The following is a 17952-nucleotide window of genomic DNA, read 5'->3' as shown; positions in this document are numbered from 1 at the left end:
TGGAGATGCGGATCATTCGCGACAAGACCCCGGACATCGTGATAGTCGACCCCTTCTACATGCGTGCCAAGATCTTGGGCAGCGCTGGGGACCGGCAAGTCACGAGTTCTTACCTCGAAGGCGTCATTCTGGCAAACCAAGATAAGGATAACTTCCTCGTGCCTTACTTTCCCGAGTAAGTCCTCCCCTCAACCGCCCCGTAACATATGAATTCTTAGATTTCGATCGTTTTTCTTTTAACATTCCGTGTTTTCTGCAGTGACACACATTGCACGCTCATCCTCCTAAGCCCCAAATATTCCATGGCCACGTATTTTGACCCGGACCGTCAGTCGAACGTAGACTACACAAATGTCAAGAAGGTTCTTGATGATGTTCTCCCCGGCTACGTCAAATCTGGAGGCACCTTCACCAGGCCTATTCGTAAGTACGGCAAGCACGTGTTCTCCCACAATACGACGTTCTGCTGCGTCAAGCAGCCGCCTGGCGGTCAGAAGGGTGCCTACTACGCCATCCATCACATGCGGGCGATCGTACGGGACCATCATCAACTTCTGCTACCGAGTAGACTCAAAGATTGGGCCGCGAGCGTGTCGGCAATCCAGGACGCGGACATCAGACAAGAATTTTTTCGCATCCAGTCGGAGTTTGCGGAAATCATCCATCAAGATGTCCTTCGTACCTCGGGGCAGTTCTACCTCAGAAATCAACCGTCCAACAGTGACATCGACACAATCCTACAAATGCAGGCTGACAACGCCCGTTGTTTCATGACTCCCACGATAGACGGCGGCTTCATCCACGCTCCGGTCCCTTGAGTCGAGTCAAAAGCAGTGATGCTGTGTCTAGTTCTGAAACATCGATTGGCTCATGTTGTAATTAAACTTTAATGAACTTGTAGTATGTCTCTTTGGTTTCGAGAGTCGTTCAACTTAGATGTAATCGATGCTATTAATGTCTTGCTTTTCTCTTCCGATCGTTCTGTTGCATACTTATATATTGCTTATGTATTGTCTGTGAATTGGTACTAACGTTTCGTTTGGCTACTGCATAGCGATGCCGTGGTATGTCGTGTACAAGGGTAAGGTTCCTGGAGTCTACGACGACTAGGAGGAGTGTCGGAGAAAGGTTCACCGATTCAGCGGTAACAGTTACAAAGGGTACGCCACTAGGGCCGAGGCCGAATCTAGATACGCCCGCTATCTAGCGGGAGAGGGGAGGGAGCGTTGGAGGAACCGGATGAAGACGAGTTTCATCGTGATGATGCTCATCGTGATGACCGCAGCTCTCTTCTATGTGATGGTAGTTTAGATGATCGATATCGACTTGTAATGTGAAGACAAACTCGCGGTCTCGAGACTTGTAATATAATGTTCTATCTTTGTTCGGTCTTTTCAATTCGGAGACTAATATGATGAATTGTATTCGGAGACTAAAATGATGAATTGTATTCAGAGACTAATCTTCTATTGTATTCGATGAATCTGTTGTTGATGTGTGCTGTCTATATTTTGTCCAATTATACATTTTGTAACCTGTGCAAAAAACAGAAAATAAAAAAATAAAAAAACCTAATATTCATACTAATGGCGCATCATATCATAGTGCGCCATTAGTATGCCAAAGGATACTAATGGCGCATCACTAAACAGTGCGCCATTAGTATGCCGAAGTTACTAATGGCGCATCCTGTTGTTGTGCGCCATTAGTATGCCAAAGCACCTGGGTATAGATGGCCCCCTGGGAGGCATACTAATGGCGCACTATTGTATATACTAATGGCGCATCTGGGGTGCGCCATTAGTATACCAGATACTAATGGCGCATCAGTGGTGCGCCATTAGTAAAATATACTAATGGCGTGGTACTAATGGCGCACCACTAATGCGCCATTAATGGCCAAATTAGGTGCGCCATTAGTAGGCCTTTTCCTAGTAGTGCACGTACATACGCGTCTACGCCTCAAGCCACGTCAACGCGGGCCGACGCAGGCTGTCACGGCCTCGCGGGCCGAATCGTTTTCTCTACAGTCGAGCACGAGAAGCGGAACCTTCTTCTGTTCGATCCCCAATTCTTTCTTCATTCCCTAACTGTAGAGAACCATGCGTGGCGGCGGCGGTGCGACACCACAGGCGTTCGCTGGAGAAGGCAGCGGCCATGGGCATTGCGCCTGGTGGCAGGGCTGGCGAGTGCAGGATGTCGAACAGCGGCGGTGGCGGGGTGCTCTGCGTGGGTCATACGCGAAGCGGCCGGCGGCAGGGCTGCTCCGCGTGGTGTACAAGGCGGCGGACTATGACGTGGAGGCGGAGTGGAAGCCGTGCTAGTGCTCCGCGGCTGCGCGGGAGGACGGAGAAGGGGGCAGCGCCGTCGCGGGGCCGAAGGGGACACTGTCTTTCGAGCCCCTGCGGACGGCGACAATGGAGCCGCAGGTGGTGCGGCTGTCGGCGGCAGCGCAAGATGCTGCTGGAGGATTCCGGCACGATATACGTCCGTGCGTCGCTGCTGTCAGACGCCGTCCGGAAGCCTGGACCAGCTGCGGGGAGGCACTGTCTGCACAAGATGCAGTACTGTTCTGAATTTCAGTGGACAAAATGCACAAAATGCAGTGAAATATGTTAGTTAATCCAGATGATCTGGGCTGTCTGTGATATTTTGGTAATTGCATAGTACGTACTGTGTTGTGATCAGTGCTATGATTGTGATGAGTTTTGTAGCCTGAACAAAAAATTGGCACACATGCTCATGAACACTACACATGATCAGTTCATGAGAATATGTGACAAAATAAACATAGTTTCAATTACTTATAGTGGTCCAAAATAAACTGAAATTGGCACATCACAATGAAGTAAACTACTCCTTGAGATAATCAAACATTCTAACTTTTCTTGGCATCTTAAATTGAGTGTTTTGCTGACTGGGAAGAGTTCTTTTGTTGGAAGTGCCTTGTTGACTGTTTGCTTGCTCCATCTCGTCTTGTTTTTGCAGCCATGCCCTGTACCTCTCCTCATCAGCCATTAACCTCAATGCTTTCATATCATCTAGCTTTTTTTTCTCATGAGTGTGGTTTAGCCTTGCTGTAGCAAATTGAGCCCTATTAAGCTCTTGCCTTGCTGGAGCATCTTGAGCCCTACCAACCTCCTCTTCACTTTGTGGAGCAGTCTTTTGCCTTGCTTGCTCCTCTCGCTGCTGATATTCTCTCCATCTCTGCTGCCTTTCCTGCTCCTCTTGTTGCATGAAAATGAACTGACTTTCCTCCCTTGCGCATGCTTCCTCTGCCTCTCTCTTCTTCTCTTCTTGAATCCTTTTTTTCTTCTTCTGCCTTCCGTTGTTTTGCCTCTGCCGCTTCTCCCTTTTTTGCTTGCATAGCTAACCTTTTCGCCTCGGCAAGTGCAAATTTCTCCTCTTGAGCTATAGTGAAGTGATCAGTCTCATGTCCTGACAAACAAAGAAAAATCAAAATTATCAGTTCATACGTACTGAAATCCTATGCTGATCGAAACCCGAACACAATCAGTAACAAGTTGAACTAAACTGATGACCAGAACAGTGCAGAGCCTCAAAATAAACATAATTGTACATGAAAACCTTAACCAAATCAGCTATGGGAATCAAACTAAGCAGCAGATGTGATGGTTCTGAAAAAAAACCAAATGGTTCTTGCGAGCACCAAAGAGGCGAGTGCTGGTGTAATATTCATAGATAAAAAAGGCCAAGTGGGCCTGTCTATTTGCAGACGCCTGCCAAAATGTAATAGCCCTGAAGAAGCAGAGTTGAGTTCAATAATTTGTGGCCTGTCAAAAGTTAGTAAAGTGTACATCAGCTGGCTGTGTGTGGAAACTGATTGCTCTGAGGTGGCAGCACTTCTGAATCCCTCCGTGGTAAACCAATCTGCTCCATACCCGCTAGTTGATTATGAGAGGGTTTAATGAAGAGTTTAAGGAGGTTTTGATCAGTGCACTCAAGAGGGTGTGTAACAGAATGGCCCATGAACTTGATGCTTCTGCTAGAATATTTGAGTATACTATCAGTTTCATCAGATACTACCAATGGAAAGCCAAGAACAATGAAACCTTCACTTCTGTTCATGAAAAGGAAACAGCAGCCTCACTCCTAACTATTGATCCTAGAACATGTAATGCCCGCAACTCCAATGAAAATCCTCCGCTTGGATTAAAAAACACATCTGAAAAAATGGTGCTATGAGATACCATATTTGGGCACGGGGCCACCCTATCATGCCGCCGGACGGGAGCCATCGCCACCGATGGCGACTCACGGTGGCTATGTCCTCGCCACCGTCGCCGATCGCCTCCTAGTTTCTCTCAAAATGGTTGCTATCTCCTCGCCGATCGCCTCCGATCAAATCCAACCGCCGCCGCCGCCCCTGTTCGTCGTTTCAATCAGCGTACGTCCAGCCCGAGAGGATGTACTGCGGGCTGTATTCTTCTCAAAGTAACGGGCCGCATTGCAAAAAACTGATTCGGCCCGCGTCGGCCTGTGCTGCCGTGGCTGGACGCGTAGATGATACGTACGTGGGACCCGCCTGAGGACCGTCGATGGACCATATTGGCAAGTTTGAGGACCGTAACGAGGCAACACGCAAGCTCCAGGACTGTTTTAGACCAAACCAGCGACTACATGGACCGCATGTGCAATTCACTCGGCATTCTACTATAGCAACTGGGCCCATAACCCGGTCACTCGCGTTTCGACGGGCTTTCTGGGCCCACGGCCCTTGCTCTCCTACCTTCTGGCTTGAAACGAGATCACAGCCCTCCTTCTCTTTGTCTCAAAAAAAAAAGAGCCCTCCTTCTCTTTTGCTGTGTCGCGCGCCATGGCATGCGAGCCGCCGCCGCCGCCGCTACCGAAGAAGCAGAAATCCCCAGCGGCCGATCCGACCACCATATGCGCCCTCGGCGACGACCTGCTGCGGGAGATATTCCTCCGCCTCCCCTCCCTCCCCACCCTCGTCCGCGCCGCCCTCACCTGCCGCGCCTCTCTCCGCGCCGTCCGCTCATCCCCCGCCTTCCGCCGCCGCTTCCGCGAGCTCCACTCGGCCCCGCTCCTCGGCGTGTTCCTCGACGTCTTCGAGTCCGACACTCCCGCTTTCCGCCCGCTCCGCCTGCACTCTGACCCGGACCTTGCCGCGGCCGTCCGCGGCGGCGATTTCCTCCTCACCCGCCTCCCCGACGAGATCGAGGGCGTCGCCCCCGAGTGGGTAATCCAGGGCTGCCACGACGGGCGCGTCGTCCTCGTCAGCTACAAAACCGGGCACATGGCCGTCTACAACCCCCTCACACGAGCCCTGGATCTCTTCCCCAGGCCGCCCGGCGAGATCTGCGAAGACACGTACGTCGAGTACCACGTCCTCCCCTCCGACGAAGACCGCGGCCCGTTCCGCGTCATCTGCGTCTGCCACGAAGCTTGCGGGGCGCAGGCCGCCGTCCTCTCATCAGAGACCGGGGAGTGGCAGGTCTTCCCGTTTCTGGAGGCCGCGGCCATGCAGCCTGCCTTGCAGCCTGGGGACGACAACGAGAAGTGTTCTGGCAACGTGACGCTGGTGAACGGGTCCATCTACTGGACAGACGGGAGCCGAGCCCTTGCGCGCGTGCTGAACACCTCGACATTGCACTTCTCTCGGATCGACCTGCCTCCACACATCGAAGGGCAAGGAGCGCTCACGGCTGGTGAGACCAAGGATGGGAAGCTCTGTATCATCGGCACTGTCAAACTCACACTTGTGGTTTGGTTCCGGAGAACCGACGATGATGGTGTCGAGAGATGGACGCAGCACAAGACCTTTCCGTTAGAGCAGGACATTCATGCGCACGATCACTGTTTCGACAATGATCATATCGCGCTGAAGGTTCTGGCGATTGTCAATGGCTTTGTGTACTTGTCTACTTACTGTGAACCGGATCGCGATTTGCCTGGCTTGTTCCTATCCTTCTGCCTAGAAACAGCAAAGCTGAATAAGCTCTGCACTGTCCTTTACCCTGAGAGTTTGTATCCCTACATCATGGCGTGGCCTCCTTCTCTGCTGCTCAACGAGGTGAGTCCTTGAATCAAGGTCCTTGACAGGTCGTCTTCTGCAGATATACAAAATTTCCTACTTTTATCGCACCCTTATATCTCATGGAGATCTGACAGGGTAGTATATTTATGAAAACAGAGATCAGCAACATTTATAGATTGTCAAGTGGGAAATGACTTGTTTCTAGTGTGCTTTGAACGACTATTATTATCTACCTTTCTCTCATAATATGTATTAATGTATTAAATGGTTTATCGTATAAATGTTAAACGGCATGCTGACCCTGATTATATATCAAACTAAAATTGACATGGATGAAATTAATTAATTTGCTAGAGTTTGTGTTCCATTACTTTTATAAGTACGCGTAGTTAGAAATTCATCCTCCCTTTCTCTCATAATATGTATTAATGTATTAAATGGTTTATCATATAGTAAATGTTAAGCGGCATGCTGGCCCTGATTATATATGAAACGTAAAATTGACATGGATGAAATTAATTAATTTGCTAGAGTTCGTGTTCCATTACTTCTATAAGTACGCGTAATTAGAAATTCATCCTCTCTACGATTCGCAGTTGGGATATTGAGACTGATAAGTACATTTGTACATGCGGGCATAACAATCTCTAGAGGCGATCCAGATTTTGACTTGTGATGATAAAGCAAAAAAGCATGCAGGATGGTAACTGATAACTAGTGGTGTCATATGGATTGCCAGAAGAAAGTCAAATTCCATGTTAATCTTGTTTTTCGAATTCTGCAAAACCAGTTTATCCAGGGTAGCTGATTGCATGATTTTTTTTTTTTTTGCAGCCCACCAGAAACTACTGAAGGGACATGTGCTCAGCGCGCTGCATCATTCATACGCACACAAAAAAAGGAACATCTGTACAAGTTCTTTGATGCTACAGAGCTTGATGAAACTACTGAAGCAACATGTACTCGTTGCTGCGCTGCACCATTCATATGCTCCCTGAGGCGTAGAAGAAGAAAGTCTGTTCCAAGTTCTTTCATGCATCATAGCATGACTGGGCTAGAAGTGGAATTGCAAGATATGGCTACAACATGCTAGACTTGGGCCAGAAGTGGAATTAATTATCTTCCCTTAGAACTATCAATATACTTTTAGAAAAAAACCCCAAAGATCTGAGATGAAGTTATGCCATGCCGTTGCTCAATTTTTCACTGGAGAGATATCTGTTGCGTTTCATACGGATAATTAAGGATAATACTATTAATTATCTCCTCTTAGAACTATTTTTTTTAACCCGCAAAGATCTGGGATGCACTAATGAACGATCGCGTGAGCATCGGAGTTGCATGAACTGGAATGACGCCGGTGCGCGCTCTTTCGGTCGAGGAATAGATATTTGTAGCGTTTTGGACTTTGGGGGTCATGTAAAACGAAAAGAGTCAAGAGTTTTCTCTGTGTACCATTGAAGCGTATGAAAGCGAAAGCGGAGGCACCAGACACATCTCTTTCCTTCAGAGCCAACCAAACCGCCTTTCATTTTGTCACGTACATGCTTTACTAGCTTCTCCACTTTGTCACTATATTTCTTTAGACTAAACTTGAAGGAAATCATATTCCAATATGCTCTATATATCTGTGTTGATCGGAAATAAATATGCTCCACCTTTATCGATCTACTTTGCTTCTTTTCCTGCCTTGTCGATTTAACCACGTCGATCTTTGTACGGCCCGAGAAGTCACTGGTGCTTAATTACAGTTAATTATCTAGCAAGTTAGCAGTAAGTACTTTGTGCATGTCCTGTCATGTAGCCGGCCAGGAGGAGCATATAAAGAGGGAGGAGTGTGAGTGGGGGGAAAGGCCCAAAGGCACGTCAAGCAGCATAGACATAGGAGAGGAGAGAGGGAGAGGGGGGAAGGGTTCATCCATTGGTAAAGCTGAAGATGAAGGAGGCCGCGGCGGAGCTGGGGCACCTACTGGTGTTCGCCTTCCTCTTCTGCGTGGGCGCCTTCATGGTGGCGCCGGTGATCACCGACGTGACCATGGCGGCGCTCTGCCCCGGCCAAGACCAGTGCTCCCTCGCCATCTACCTCACCGGCCTGCAGCAAGCCGTACGTACTCCCATCCCATGCGTGCACCTCTCCGCATCCGTTTCTTGGCTCCTCGTATACGCATGCAGCTTTTTGAGCTAGGCTTCAGCCGAGTCCAGGTGAGGTGATCCAGCTAGACTTTAGCTCCCGCGTGCTTGCCAGGCGCCGAGCTGCTGCTTGCCTGCTGCCCCCCTTGTGCTAGGAGATATCGGATCAATATGGTGTGGCCGTATCCTGTATGTTTGCTATGTTCGTTGGCTTCTTCCTGTGTTCTCGCTTGAGCAGTACGTGAGGCTGGTAAGACTGTAGGAAGGAGCACGGCCAGGGCCACACGGGGATGGCATGAAGGGACAGGGAGAGGAGAGTGGAAGCGGAAGCCCCACTACGCACGCTTCCTGCCTTTGCTTCTAGCTAGCCTCCACCGTCAGATGAAGCTAACCTCCACCACAGTCCCATGTGTGTGGAATAGTTGCTTCTGGCCGCCGTCTGGAACCTGGGAAACCTCCCCGATTCCTAGGAAAACCGGCCTAGGATTTCCGTGAGCCATTGAATGTAACAAGTTTGCTCTCGTCATATGCGCACCGTCCGTCCGTCGACCCGGCGAACGGTGACGGGTCCCTCGCCGTCGCGTCGGGCGGTCGCCCTGACTTTGAGCTAGCAGCAGTCCAGTGTCTCGTCTTGGGTGCGATCGATCGGTGTGGCCGGTGCGTTACACGGCGATACGACTACGCACCCGCGAGATCTCGCTTTTGTCGTCGGCCAACCGTCGTAAATGTCGCACGCTCGCACCGACCACGCTCTCCTTTTCTTGAGGGAACCCGACGATACACTTTTGTGAGTAGATCTTGCAGCTCTCCCTGGCGTCAAAAGCTAGGAGCATTGCTTCCCAAGTAGTAGTAGTATGGTTGAGAGTTGAGACACAAGAAAAGTCGTTGGTACTGACTACTACTACTACTACCAGTGTCATCAGATAAATAAATATAGACAGGAAAACTAACCCAAGCAGCCCTCATTCTTTAGCCCTTTTCTTTTCTCCTTTTTCTTCTTCGTGAAGGCTTTGCCCCGAAAGCGGAGGGAGAAAACGAGACACGGGGCTGCACGTCGCACAACTTGCGAATGTGCTGCGTGTGACGGCACTGAAAATGCGCGTGGCTACTGTGGCCCGCACTCCGCAGTTGCCAGCACCAGACAACTTGCTAGACTGTGTCGTGCTATGTGGTAATAGTGTCCATCAGCGACGCGTGCCCCTGATCTTTTTTTGACGCTAACTTGCACCGATGACGGGTCGCTCTAGCAGTACAAGAATCAGCGAGTGGGCGCCACAGGACAAGCAGAAGCCAGCGTGTACAAGCATACTGCGAGTGTGGGCCGGTGACAATTCATTCTCACCTGAATAAAAATCGCTGCAGATCACCGGGCTGGGTGCGCTGGTGGTCACGCCGGTCATCGGCAACCTCTCCGATAGATACGGCCGCAAGGCGCTGCTCGCTCTCCCGGCGACCCTGTCCATCGTTCCACTGGGTAAACTCATGAGTTAATCTTTCACGTCACCCACAGCCACAGGCTGCAAGTGGAATTTAATACTGATCACCTTTTCGTTTCCTTTCGTGTCGGCTAGCCATCATGGCTTTTAACCAGACGAGGCCATACTTCTACGCCTTCTACATCGCCAAGACGCTGACGGCGATGGTCTCCGAGGGCGCCATGATGTGCCTCTCGCTCGCCTACGTGGTAACCAGCTCCATCGCCTCTCTCGCCAACTTTAAGTTTTTTCCAATATTTCCATACATGACTGGAGCTCAGCTGGATGCAATGCATGGATTGCTCTCTCTTTCTCCGCGTGTCGTGCAGGCCGACAAGGTGCCCGAGGGGCGGCGAGCGGCGGCCTTCGGGGTGTTCTCCGGCGTCTGCACCGCAGGCTTCGTAGGCGGCACCATCGCAGCCCGCTTCCTCTCCGTGTCCTCTACGTTCCAGGTATGTTTACGTGCGCCTCGTGCGTTTGCATCCGCCACATAGGTTGTTTCTTCATCTGTTTGTGCTCTGCTACCCTCAAAAAAAAAAAAACTGTTTGTGCTCTGCTACCCTAAAAAAAAACTGTTTGTGCTCTGCAGGTGGCGACGTTGGCGTCGGTTGCTGCGGCGGTGTACCTGAGGGCCTTCGTCCAGGAGACGGACCGCGGAGCCTCGCTGCTGCGCGAGGAGGAGGCCTCGCGCCTGCTCTTTCCTCCCTCCTCTAGCCCCGAGGAGGCGTCGCCGAGGCTCCCGCCTCTCCGGAAGGCGCCGTCGCTGTTGGAGATGGCCACCCTTCTAACCAGCAGGTGGCATGCATGCCTTTCTTAGCTTGAAAGATTGCAAAATTAGCCTGCTCGTTGGCTCAACGGAGAGTAGAAACTGTACTAACCTTTGACAGTTCAAGTAAGCGAACAGGGTTTTCTCTTTCTGTTAAACAGGCTAAGACTCCCAGCTCACCAGTTCTGTCATCACCAACTCCTTCCGCTTGGTGTATAAGGATTAGCAATGAATTGAGTTTCTTTAGCTTTCATCCAACATGATGATGTGCATTATCTTGCTGTGGAAACCAGACCTATCAATGAAAAATACACTGATATATACTCTTCTATGAAAAAAAAAGGATAGCTTAGTTCCTCCTATCTATATTCTTAGAAAAGAAACTGTACTAAGATATTAACCTCGGATTACCAGCTGAATGCCTGCAAACTACTTGCAGCTCAACTTTCACGAGAGCAGCGGTCGTCACATTTTTCCATGGCCTTGGCGAAACAGGCCTGCAAACTGCATTACTGGTACTACATTTTATCCACCAAAATACTTTTCAACATACATGTAAACTACAATGTTGTAAATTCTACACGAAGGTTCCTCTTTGAAGAACTCGATAAGCTGGGATCATGGACAATCTATCTCTTGTATGTTTTTCAACTATACTTCATGGATATCTGAAAATGCTTCTAACTGTTGTCTTTTGTGATACAATCACAAATGCAGTATTTCCTGAAGGCCCAATTCCACTATACCAAGAACCAATATGCTAATTTGTTGCTTATTATTGGCATTACAGGAAGTTTCTCACAGGTACGAGTTCATTTAGCAATATTTACCTACTACATGTTCAATTTATGATCGATTATGTGCTCGATTTCACTTGGTGCGGCAAAAGCAGTTTACGATTTATTTTCTATGCAGCTGACCGTGATGCCTCTCTTAGCGCCGAAGCTGGGTGAGCAGAAGCTACTTGTCGTGGCACTTACAGGGAGCTGCGTGCATGTAAGGGCGTTGTTATGGCATAGTCCTGTTATTTTTTCTTATATAATTCTCCTGCAAGAACAACTTGCCAATGTGATTTGATCTAGCATGCATCTTGCAGGGATTCCTATACAGCATTGCATGGTCATTCTGGGTATGCAACTGATCAAATGGTGGTATTGTGAATGATGGCTATTTTTTGGTATTAGTCATGCTAAATTTTTATGTTTTGTTGAAGGTCCCTTATCTTGCTGCAAGCTGTGTGATTCTAAGCATTTTGGTCGGCCCTTGTGTGAGTAATATCTATCAGCGATTGCCTCTTTTGCTTTTATTTTCGGTTCATGTAACCATGTCAATAGTTTGTTTCTATTGATTATATTCTTTAACAGATAAGGAGCATTGTATCAAAAAAAGTAGGGCCTTCTGAGCAGGTACTAATCTAAATGTATATAATTTAATCCATGACTAAATGAAGCTGCTTATTCCCACTAAGATATTAGATACCCTTTGTAAATCAGTTTCTATTTTCCAATGTTTATTTTAGGGAATGGTTCAAGGCTGTATTACAGGAATCAGCTCAACTGCAAGTGTCATATCTCCTCTAGTTTTTACTCCGCTCACAGGTAAGCATCTGTCATTATCTTTGCTTAACACATCTAAACTCACAACAGATTATGTCTTGCATGTCCTTCTTACTTGTTTCATCCCTATGCCACTGCCCATGAGCTTAGCCAAAGATGTCATTAGCTATAACGTTTTTTTTTCATTGGTTTGACAGCATGGTTCCTATCAGAGACCGCACCTTTCAACTTCAGAGGTTTCAGCCTGGCTTGTGCTGGATTTGCTACGGTAGGCTCCCTAATTGAACATTGCTACGAATATGGTTAAAACCTTACTGCACACTTTTTGTTTAGTATATATTTCTTGATTTTTATATATGAACTCCTAAGTAGTTGATATTGACTTATATTTTCTATTGTACATTCTTGCAGTTGGTGGCACTCACAATGAGCATTAATATGAGGCCAGCAGAGGTTCAGCCAGATACCAGATAGAAGAACTACTGAATACATGTCGATGTACAGATGGTAGATGCCTATAATGCTAATACTCTTACTCAGTATCAATAGCCGTGGTCAATTAAGGTAGCTGTTCCATCCTCTGCAATTGACAAATAGGGACAGCAAATAGTGGTGTAAAGTATCAAAAGTAGAAGCAGATCCACAGGCTTCAGTTTGTAAATTGTATTCGGTAACTGACACTACAAGTACAAGGTCAAATAAAGGTAGCTGTTCCATCCCGTGCAGTTGACAATAGGGCAGCAAATAGTGGTGTAAAGTATCAAAAGTAGAAGCAGAGCCACAGGCTTCAGTTTGTAAACTGTACTCAATAACTGACACTACAAGTACAAGGTTGATTCGACATAGCTAATTAGTTGCGAGTGTAAGGCTGGAGTAAACCAAGTATGCATAGTTAGCACAATCGTTGTGCAAGAAACAGACCTTTTGCACGGAATGCATATTGATGGTACTAAATGTTTTACATTGATTTTTCTGTCACACGTTATGTCCTAACAAACATAACATTCAAATTAGAGGAATAAAGTTATGTGGGTCACTGACCTGTTAGTGCAGGATTTCTTGTCTTTTTTCTTCTCCACAACTGCATTAACATCCAATTCTGTAAACCCAAGTTGATCTGCTGCACAGTGAAATATTAAGTAAGTTCGAAAGAAACAAACAACTTCAAATTATACATCTAGCAATTATTCCAAATTGGACCAAATAACACAGATGAACTTATATCAATATCAATTTTCAAGATCCTCTTCATCAGACCATTATAGCTTAACAAGCAACAGATATGAATCAAACAAGATGCTTAGCAAGCAAAGTGGAAACAAACCAAACAAGGTTACTCATGCAAGTGTGGGACATTGAAGAACACAGGTGCAATTTTCCAAAAAAAAAAAGTAATTGCAAAGTATTTGCTTCTTTCTGTTAAAAAAGTAGTGCCGCCAAAGCTGCTCAGTTGCACATTTTCGGAAGATACTCGCACGCTATGTCCATATTTCGATTTTCTCAACAAAATACCCTTTTTGGAAACACACATATCTATAACATAGATGAGAATCACAAGTTACATAGGCACACTAATACTATTATCATCCATGAAAATGGAGTAATTATTATTGTATATACACAATTTTGCAATATCCCCCGAGGACAATTGATCATTGGCCTCTATTCTCCAGAGCCATCCGAGGTTTTTTCATCCTCATCACTCTCATCAGACAAGTTATCTCTGTTTGCAGCTCGCAGTACAAGATTAAGCAATTCTGTGTTGTCTTCAAGATCCTCAGATGAATCTTCTCCAGCTGCTGGTTGCCTACGTCGTGATGCCAGCACATGCCAGACCAATTCCTCCGGCAAGGCAAATTGCCAGAGCTTTGCTTTCCTCTTTCGGGGCTTCAACTGGAACATACATGTGATGATAAGATAAAAGCAAAAGGTTCCAACTTAAAATCTACACCAACAAATTAAATTTCTTCCCAAGAGGAATGAGAATAAAAAGGTAAATTGTTGTCTAATGTCCAGTAATGGCATATTTCAAAGCCTGTGAACTTTGATGTAGTGGCATGCTTCAAAATCAAAGAATAGTAATGGCATATTTCAAAACTAGAAAGTTTGTGGTGGCATATATCAAATTTACCCTAGAATTTACATCTCAAAGGCTAAAGAAGGGTGCTGAATTTTCAAGAGGAATGAATATATAGTCCTGTAAATTCTTTCTACAGATTAAACAAGATGTTTTTTTCTTGGTAAAGAACTAATTATCAGTTAGCTCTTGAATTTGTTTATTATAAATTATGAAGTTAATGTTACATGTAGGATAGAAAATAATAGGCCATTAGAAGTTGAGATGATAAGAGACGTATAAAATGGCAGGAGATTTACCTCCTCAACATTAACCACTCGTGCTCGTTCAACGGCAGAGGGAGTCCATAGCTTCACATCATTATCAATTCCACTGCTTGCAATTGTCATAGCATGAGGATGGGGCTCGATACAATTGACTATGCATTCATCACCCTCCATTGCCCGTAAAAATTTCCCATCTCTCTTCCTCCAAATAAATAACCGACCACAGTCTGACCCACTGGCAACATATTCATGATTTGGCCCAATAAAAGTCACACCCTTCACAGTCTCACAATTGCGATGCCCAACATATACCTGAGGCGCAGGTAGATCAACATCTTCACCAGATGCAAACACTGTTGAGTTGGACCCTTCACCGCCTCCAATTTTGACGGATGATTTTGGGTCGGGTCCCAGCCCACCATTTTTAGGGAAGAGGTAAATATTCTCATCATTGTAAGATACAAGCAACTCACTCTGGTGAGAGAATGCTAACCCTGTTATTCCAACATTCTTATTGCCAATAAGATGTGGTGGACAATAACAGTCAGATGGCTGAGCGAAATCAGATGATCCACCCGACTTGCATTTACGGATGTCATAGACACGAGCATAAGAATTGTTCCCCGCAACTGCAAGAAGATTTGGATTCCGTGGATCAATTGTGATTGCATTAAGACGGACATGAGAGGAGTATCCTGATTTAGCCACAGGTTTTCTGCAAATGAATAATTCTGTGGCTGTATCTGTCCTCAAATCAAACTGCACCGAAGTGAAAATGGTTAACTACAAGCAGTCAGATACAAAGATAAAATGTTGCATGTGCACACATGAGAGTGAAAGGGCATGTTTTGGGGATTGGGACCTTACATGTTGGACATGGCCATCTTCGCCACAACTATAGAAAATATAAGGGCTTCCAGGCTCTATAGCCAACTTGTGAGCCCTTCCATCATGTTCACCAAGCAATGAAGTAAGCACATCCCGGCCATCCTGGATCTTGGCAACTCTCACCTGATTGAATTAACAGATTGTAACCTCTGAACTTACTATCACCATCTGAAACATCATGTGAAGTACTCCCTCCGTTCCTAAATATAATTCTTTTTAGAGATTTCAAATGGACTACAACATACGGATGTATATAGACATATTTTAGAGTGTAGATTCACTCATTTTGCTCCGTATGTAGTCCCTTGTTGGAATCTCTAAAAAGACTTACATTTAGGAACAGAGGGAGTATATGAAAGAGAAATTAACACATCTACCTCGCCATCAGCAGAGCAGGTGACGATGGTGCGATCATTCGTGTAAGGCATGAACCGTGCTTGGAATACATTATCGCCATGGCCCGAATGGAACTGCATTTTAACTGCACCAGTGTCCCAATCCCACAGCATTACCCTCTGATCGTCTGACCCAGATATGAGGGTGTCACCAGCGGCATTGAAGCCCACCGTGTTCACGCATCCTGTGTGCTTGTTGAGCTTCCTATGAATCTGGAGGCGCATTACGAGCTCCTGTATGACAGCACTTACATTAGCAAGTAACAGCATAAAATAAATGCATACATTACACATTCAGTCTATTTGTTAGTAGTACTTGATAAGGAAGAAGCTAATGAGCAGTTCAGGATTCAGGTCAAGCTATTCAATCAGATCCTTTTGATTGCCAAATCACGAGGTCAAGATACCGCTCTGCATTTAGAAGATTCTGTCACATAGTATTAAAATACCATTATGAACTCATTCCCCGATCATCACAACCCATGTTATAGTCCAATGCAAGAGGCAATCAATGACTAAAATATAATACTCCTGCATGACTGTGATCCCCAAGCACCAATTCGAGAAGCCAATTTGCGTGGGCTAACATCAGCAGTGGCCCAATCCCACCCAACACTAAATCTCAGTTAAAACGGCAAGAAGACCACGACCCGAACACTCCGCAGCACGATCCACAGCTGGCCGATGGCACATGGCTGGCTAGTACCTATGCTGATCCGCACCCCTGATGGATCGATCGAAGCACGATTGGGGGGAGGGAAGCGGAGAGTGAATGGGGGAGGGAGGGGGACCTCGGAGGCGGCGGCGCGGCGAGCGAAGCGGCGGGGGAGGAGGTCGCCGACCTCGCGAAAGCAGAGCTCGGCGGCGCCGTGGCGCGCGGTGGGGTGCTTCCATGGGCGGCGCATGGCGCGGTGCTCCGAGCGACGAGGCGGAGTGCTGCGATTGCGCTTCGTGGTGAACGCGAGCGGGCGAGCAAGAGAGGAGGAGACACACAGCGAACAGCAGATTGGGGGATATGCTACCAGAGGTTAACCGCTGTACACAGGCACACGTGTCGCGGGGAGCGGATCCTTTGCGCCGTAGGCACACGTGTCAGATACAACATGGGCCACGCGCCATCGAATGCATTACTCCCTCATACCTATGCATTAGGCTGGTACAATGGGGAGTAACTTATACTACTAGTGTCATATGCATCACACTAGTCTATGTTACTACATTCATAGTGCAAAGTAACATACTCCCTCCTTTCCCGTTTATAGAGCTCAATTCAAAAATCTCACCAACCAAGACAGATGGTGAGTGATGGAATACTTTTTGTAGTTTGCAAAAGCACCCAATTAATGCTCTTGTTTTCTTCAAAAAATTATGTTTACCAATGTATTAATTGCCATGCATCCATGCATAAAGTATCATTGGTTAATTTTCTTGGAATCTGAACATGTGATGGAAAACAACCAAATTGAGCCTTATAAAATAAAAAAATAAATTTTTTGAGATAAGCCCTATAAACCGGAAAGAAGGGAGTAGTAGTAGTATGAGTAGATGGCTTTATTTATTAGCTCATAGACTCATTTTGCCTCGGAAAGCGCTATGTTATAGTAACATATTATATTACCACAAACACCTCTTTCCTCATTAAATACTTACCACATAAGCAGAATTGTTTTGGGATGTGTTAGGTTACTACCTAAGTTACTCCCACTATGGCTAGCCTTAGCCATTTTAGGTTGTGCATTGTGACCGGGAAAAATGAAGAACTTGATATTTATTTGCTAATTATACCATTGCATGGAGAGAATTGACCATTCCATGTTGTGCTAAGTAGTCTCAAGTCACTAGATACATACACGTCTCACGTCTCCTATTGGTTGATTTCCTTTTTCGTGACAAAAAACAGAGAAGATGGAGTAGTTAATGCATCACGCTTAAGAGTTTTGAGATTATTTGATTTTTGCATTGTGACTAATACATCGGCACGGAGAGAGTATATGTGTTGATTTCAATGTCTAATTATCCATATGTATTTTTTTAATTTAATAGAGTGCTTACTATATAAATATACTTATATGTTATTACCAATTATGTTTTTGCAACGGCAACTCTCAGGACATGTGGTGCATGAGCAAACGCAGGCTCAACGTAGTGGTGACATGAGAGCATTGTATATGACGAGACGGACATATCATCCACCTACTCGACGTCGCTAGAAGATGGACACCTCGTTGTCAGTGGGTGGAAAGGTCTCTTTGACATCTACGATGTAGAACAAGATCATCATGGACATGCAGGCTTGGTTCTCTTTCTACACACCACACATCTACGATGTAGAACAAGATCATCATGGACATGCAGGCTTGGTTCTCTTTCTACACACCAC

At 46.4% G+C, this 17952-nt stretch overlaps 3 protein-coding genes and 1 long non-coding RNA gene across 4 annotated transcripts; 2 read left to right on the top strand and 2 right to left on the bottom strand.

Annotated features, from left to right (window-relative positions):
* Nucleotides 1-2775: 2775 nt before the first annotated feature.
* On the bottom strand, nt 2776-4703 carry LOC123181564 (uncharacterized). The gene is made up of 2 exons (XR_006491769.1): nt 4212-4703; nt 2776-3438 (listed from the first exon to the last, which is right to left on the bottom strand). It is a non-coding gene; the product is annotated as an uncharacterized lncRNA (long non-coding RNA).
* Nucleotides 4704-4747: 44 nt separating this feature from the next.
* LOC123181563 (uncharacterized) lies at nt 4748-7294 on the top strand. Its single transcript, XM_044593858.1, has 2 exons — nt 4748-6055; nt 6854-7294. The coding sequence occupies exons 1-2, from the start codon at nt 4838-4840 to the stop codon at nt 6869-6871; spliced, it is 1236 nt and encodes a 411-aa protein (XP_044449793.1). The 5' UTR covers nt 4748-4837; the 3' UTR covers nt 6872-7294.
* A 566-nt stretch (nt 7295-7860) lies between these two features.
* On the top strand, nt 7861-12799 carry LOC123181561 (tetracycline resistance protein, class A). Its single transcript, XM_044593857.1, has 14 exons — nt 7861-8123; nt 9512-9623; nt 9721-9833; nt 9954-10076; nt 10214-10419; nt 10830-10905; nt 11108-11194; nt 11306-11386; nt 11487-11519; nt 11604-11657; nt 11755-11796; nt 11910-11988; nt 12144-12214; nt 12358-12799. Exons 1-14 carry the CDS (start codon nt 7956-7958, stop codon nt 12418-12420), a joined length of 1308 nt encoding a protein of 435 aa, XP_044449792.1. The 5' UTR covers nt 7861-7955; the 3' UTR covers nt 12421-12799.
* A 661-nt stretch (nt 12800-13460) lies between these two features.
* On the bottom strand, nt 13461-16593 carry LOC123181560 (DDB1- and CUL4-associated factor 8). Its single transcript, XM_044593856.1, has 5 exons — nt 16364-16593; nt 15555-15806; nt 15157-15300; nt 14323-15048; nt 13461-13839 (listed from the first exon to the last, which is right to left on the bottom strand). Exons 1-5 carry the CDS (start codon nt 16475-16477, stop codon nt 13609-13611), a joined length of 1467 nt encoding a protein of 488 aa, XP_044449791.1. The 5' UTR covers nt 16478-16593; the 3' UTR covers nt 13461-13608.
* Nucleotides 16594-17952: the final 1359 nt, after the last annotated feature.

The sequence above is a fragment of the Triticum aestivum genome, chromosome 1D (assembly GCF_018294505.1).
Source record: "Triticum aestivum cultivar Chinese Spring chromosome 1D, IWGSC CS RefSeq v2.1, whole genome shotgun sequence".
Lineage (NCBI taxonomy): Eukaryota > Viridiplantae > Streptophyta > Magnoliopsida > Poales > Poaceae > Triticum > Triticum aestivum.
Note: the sequence above shows the minus strand (reverse complement) of the source record. Positions and strands in the feature narration are given on the sequence as shown.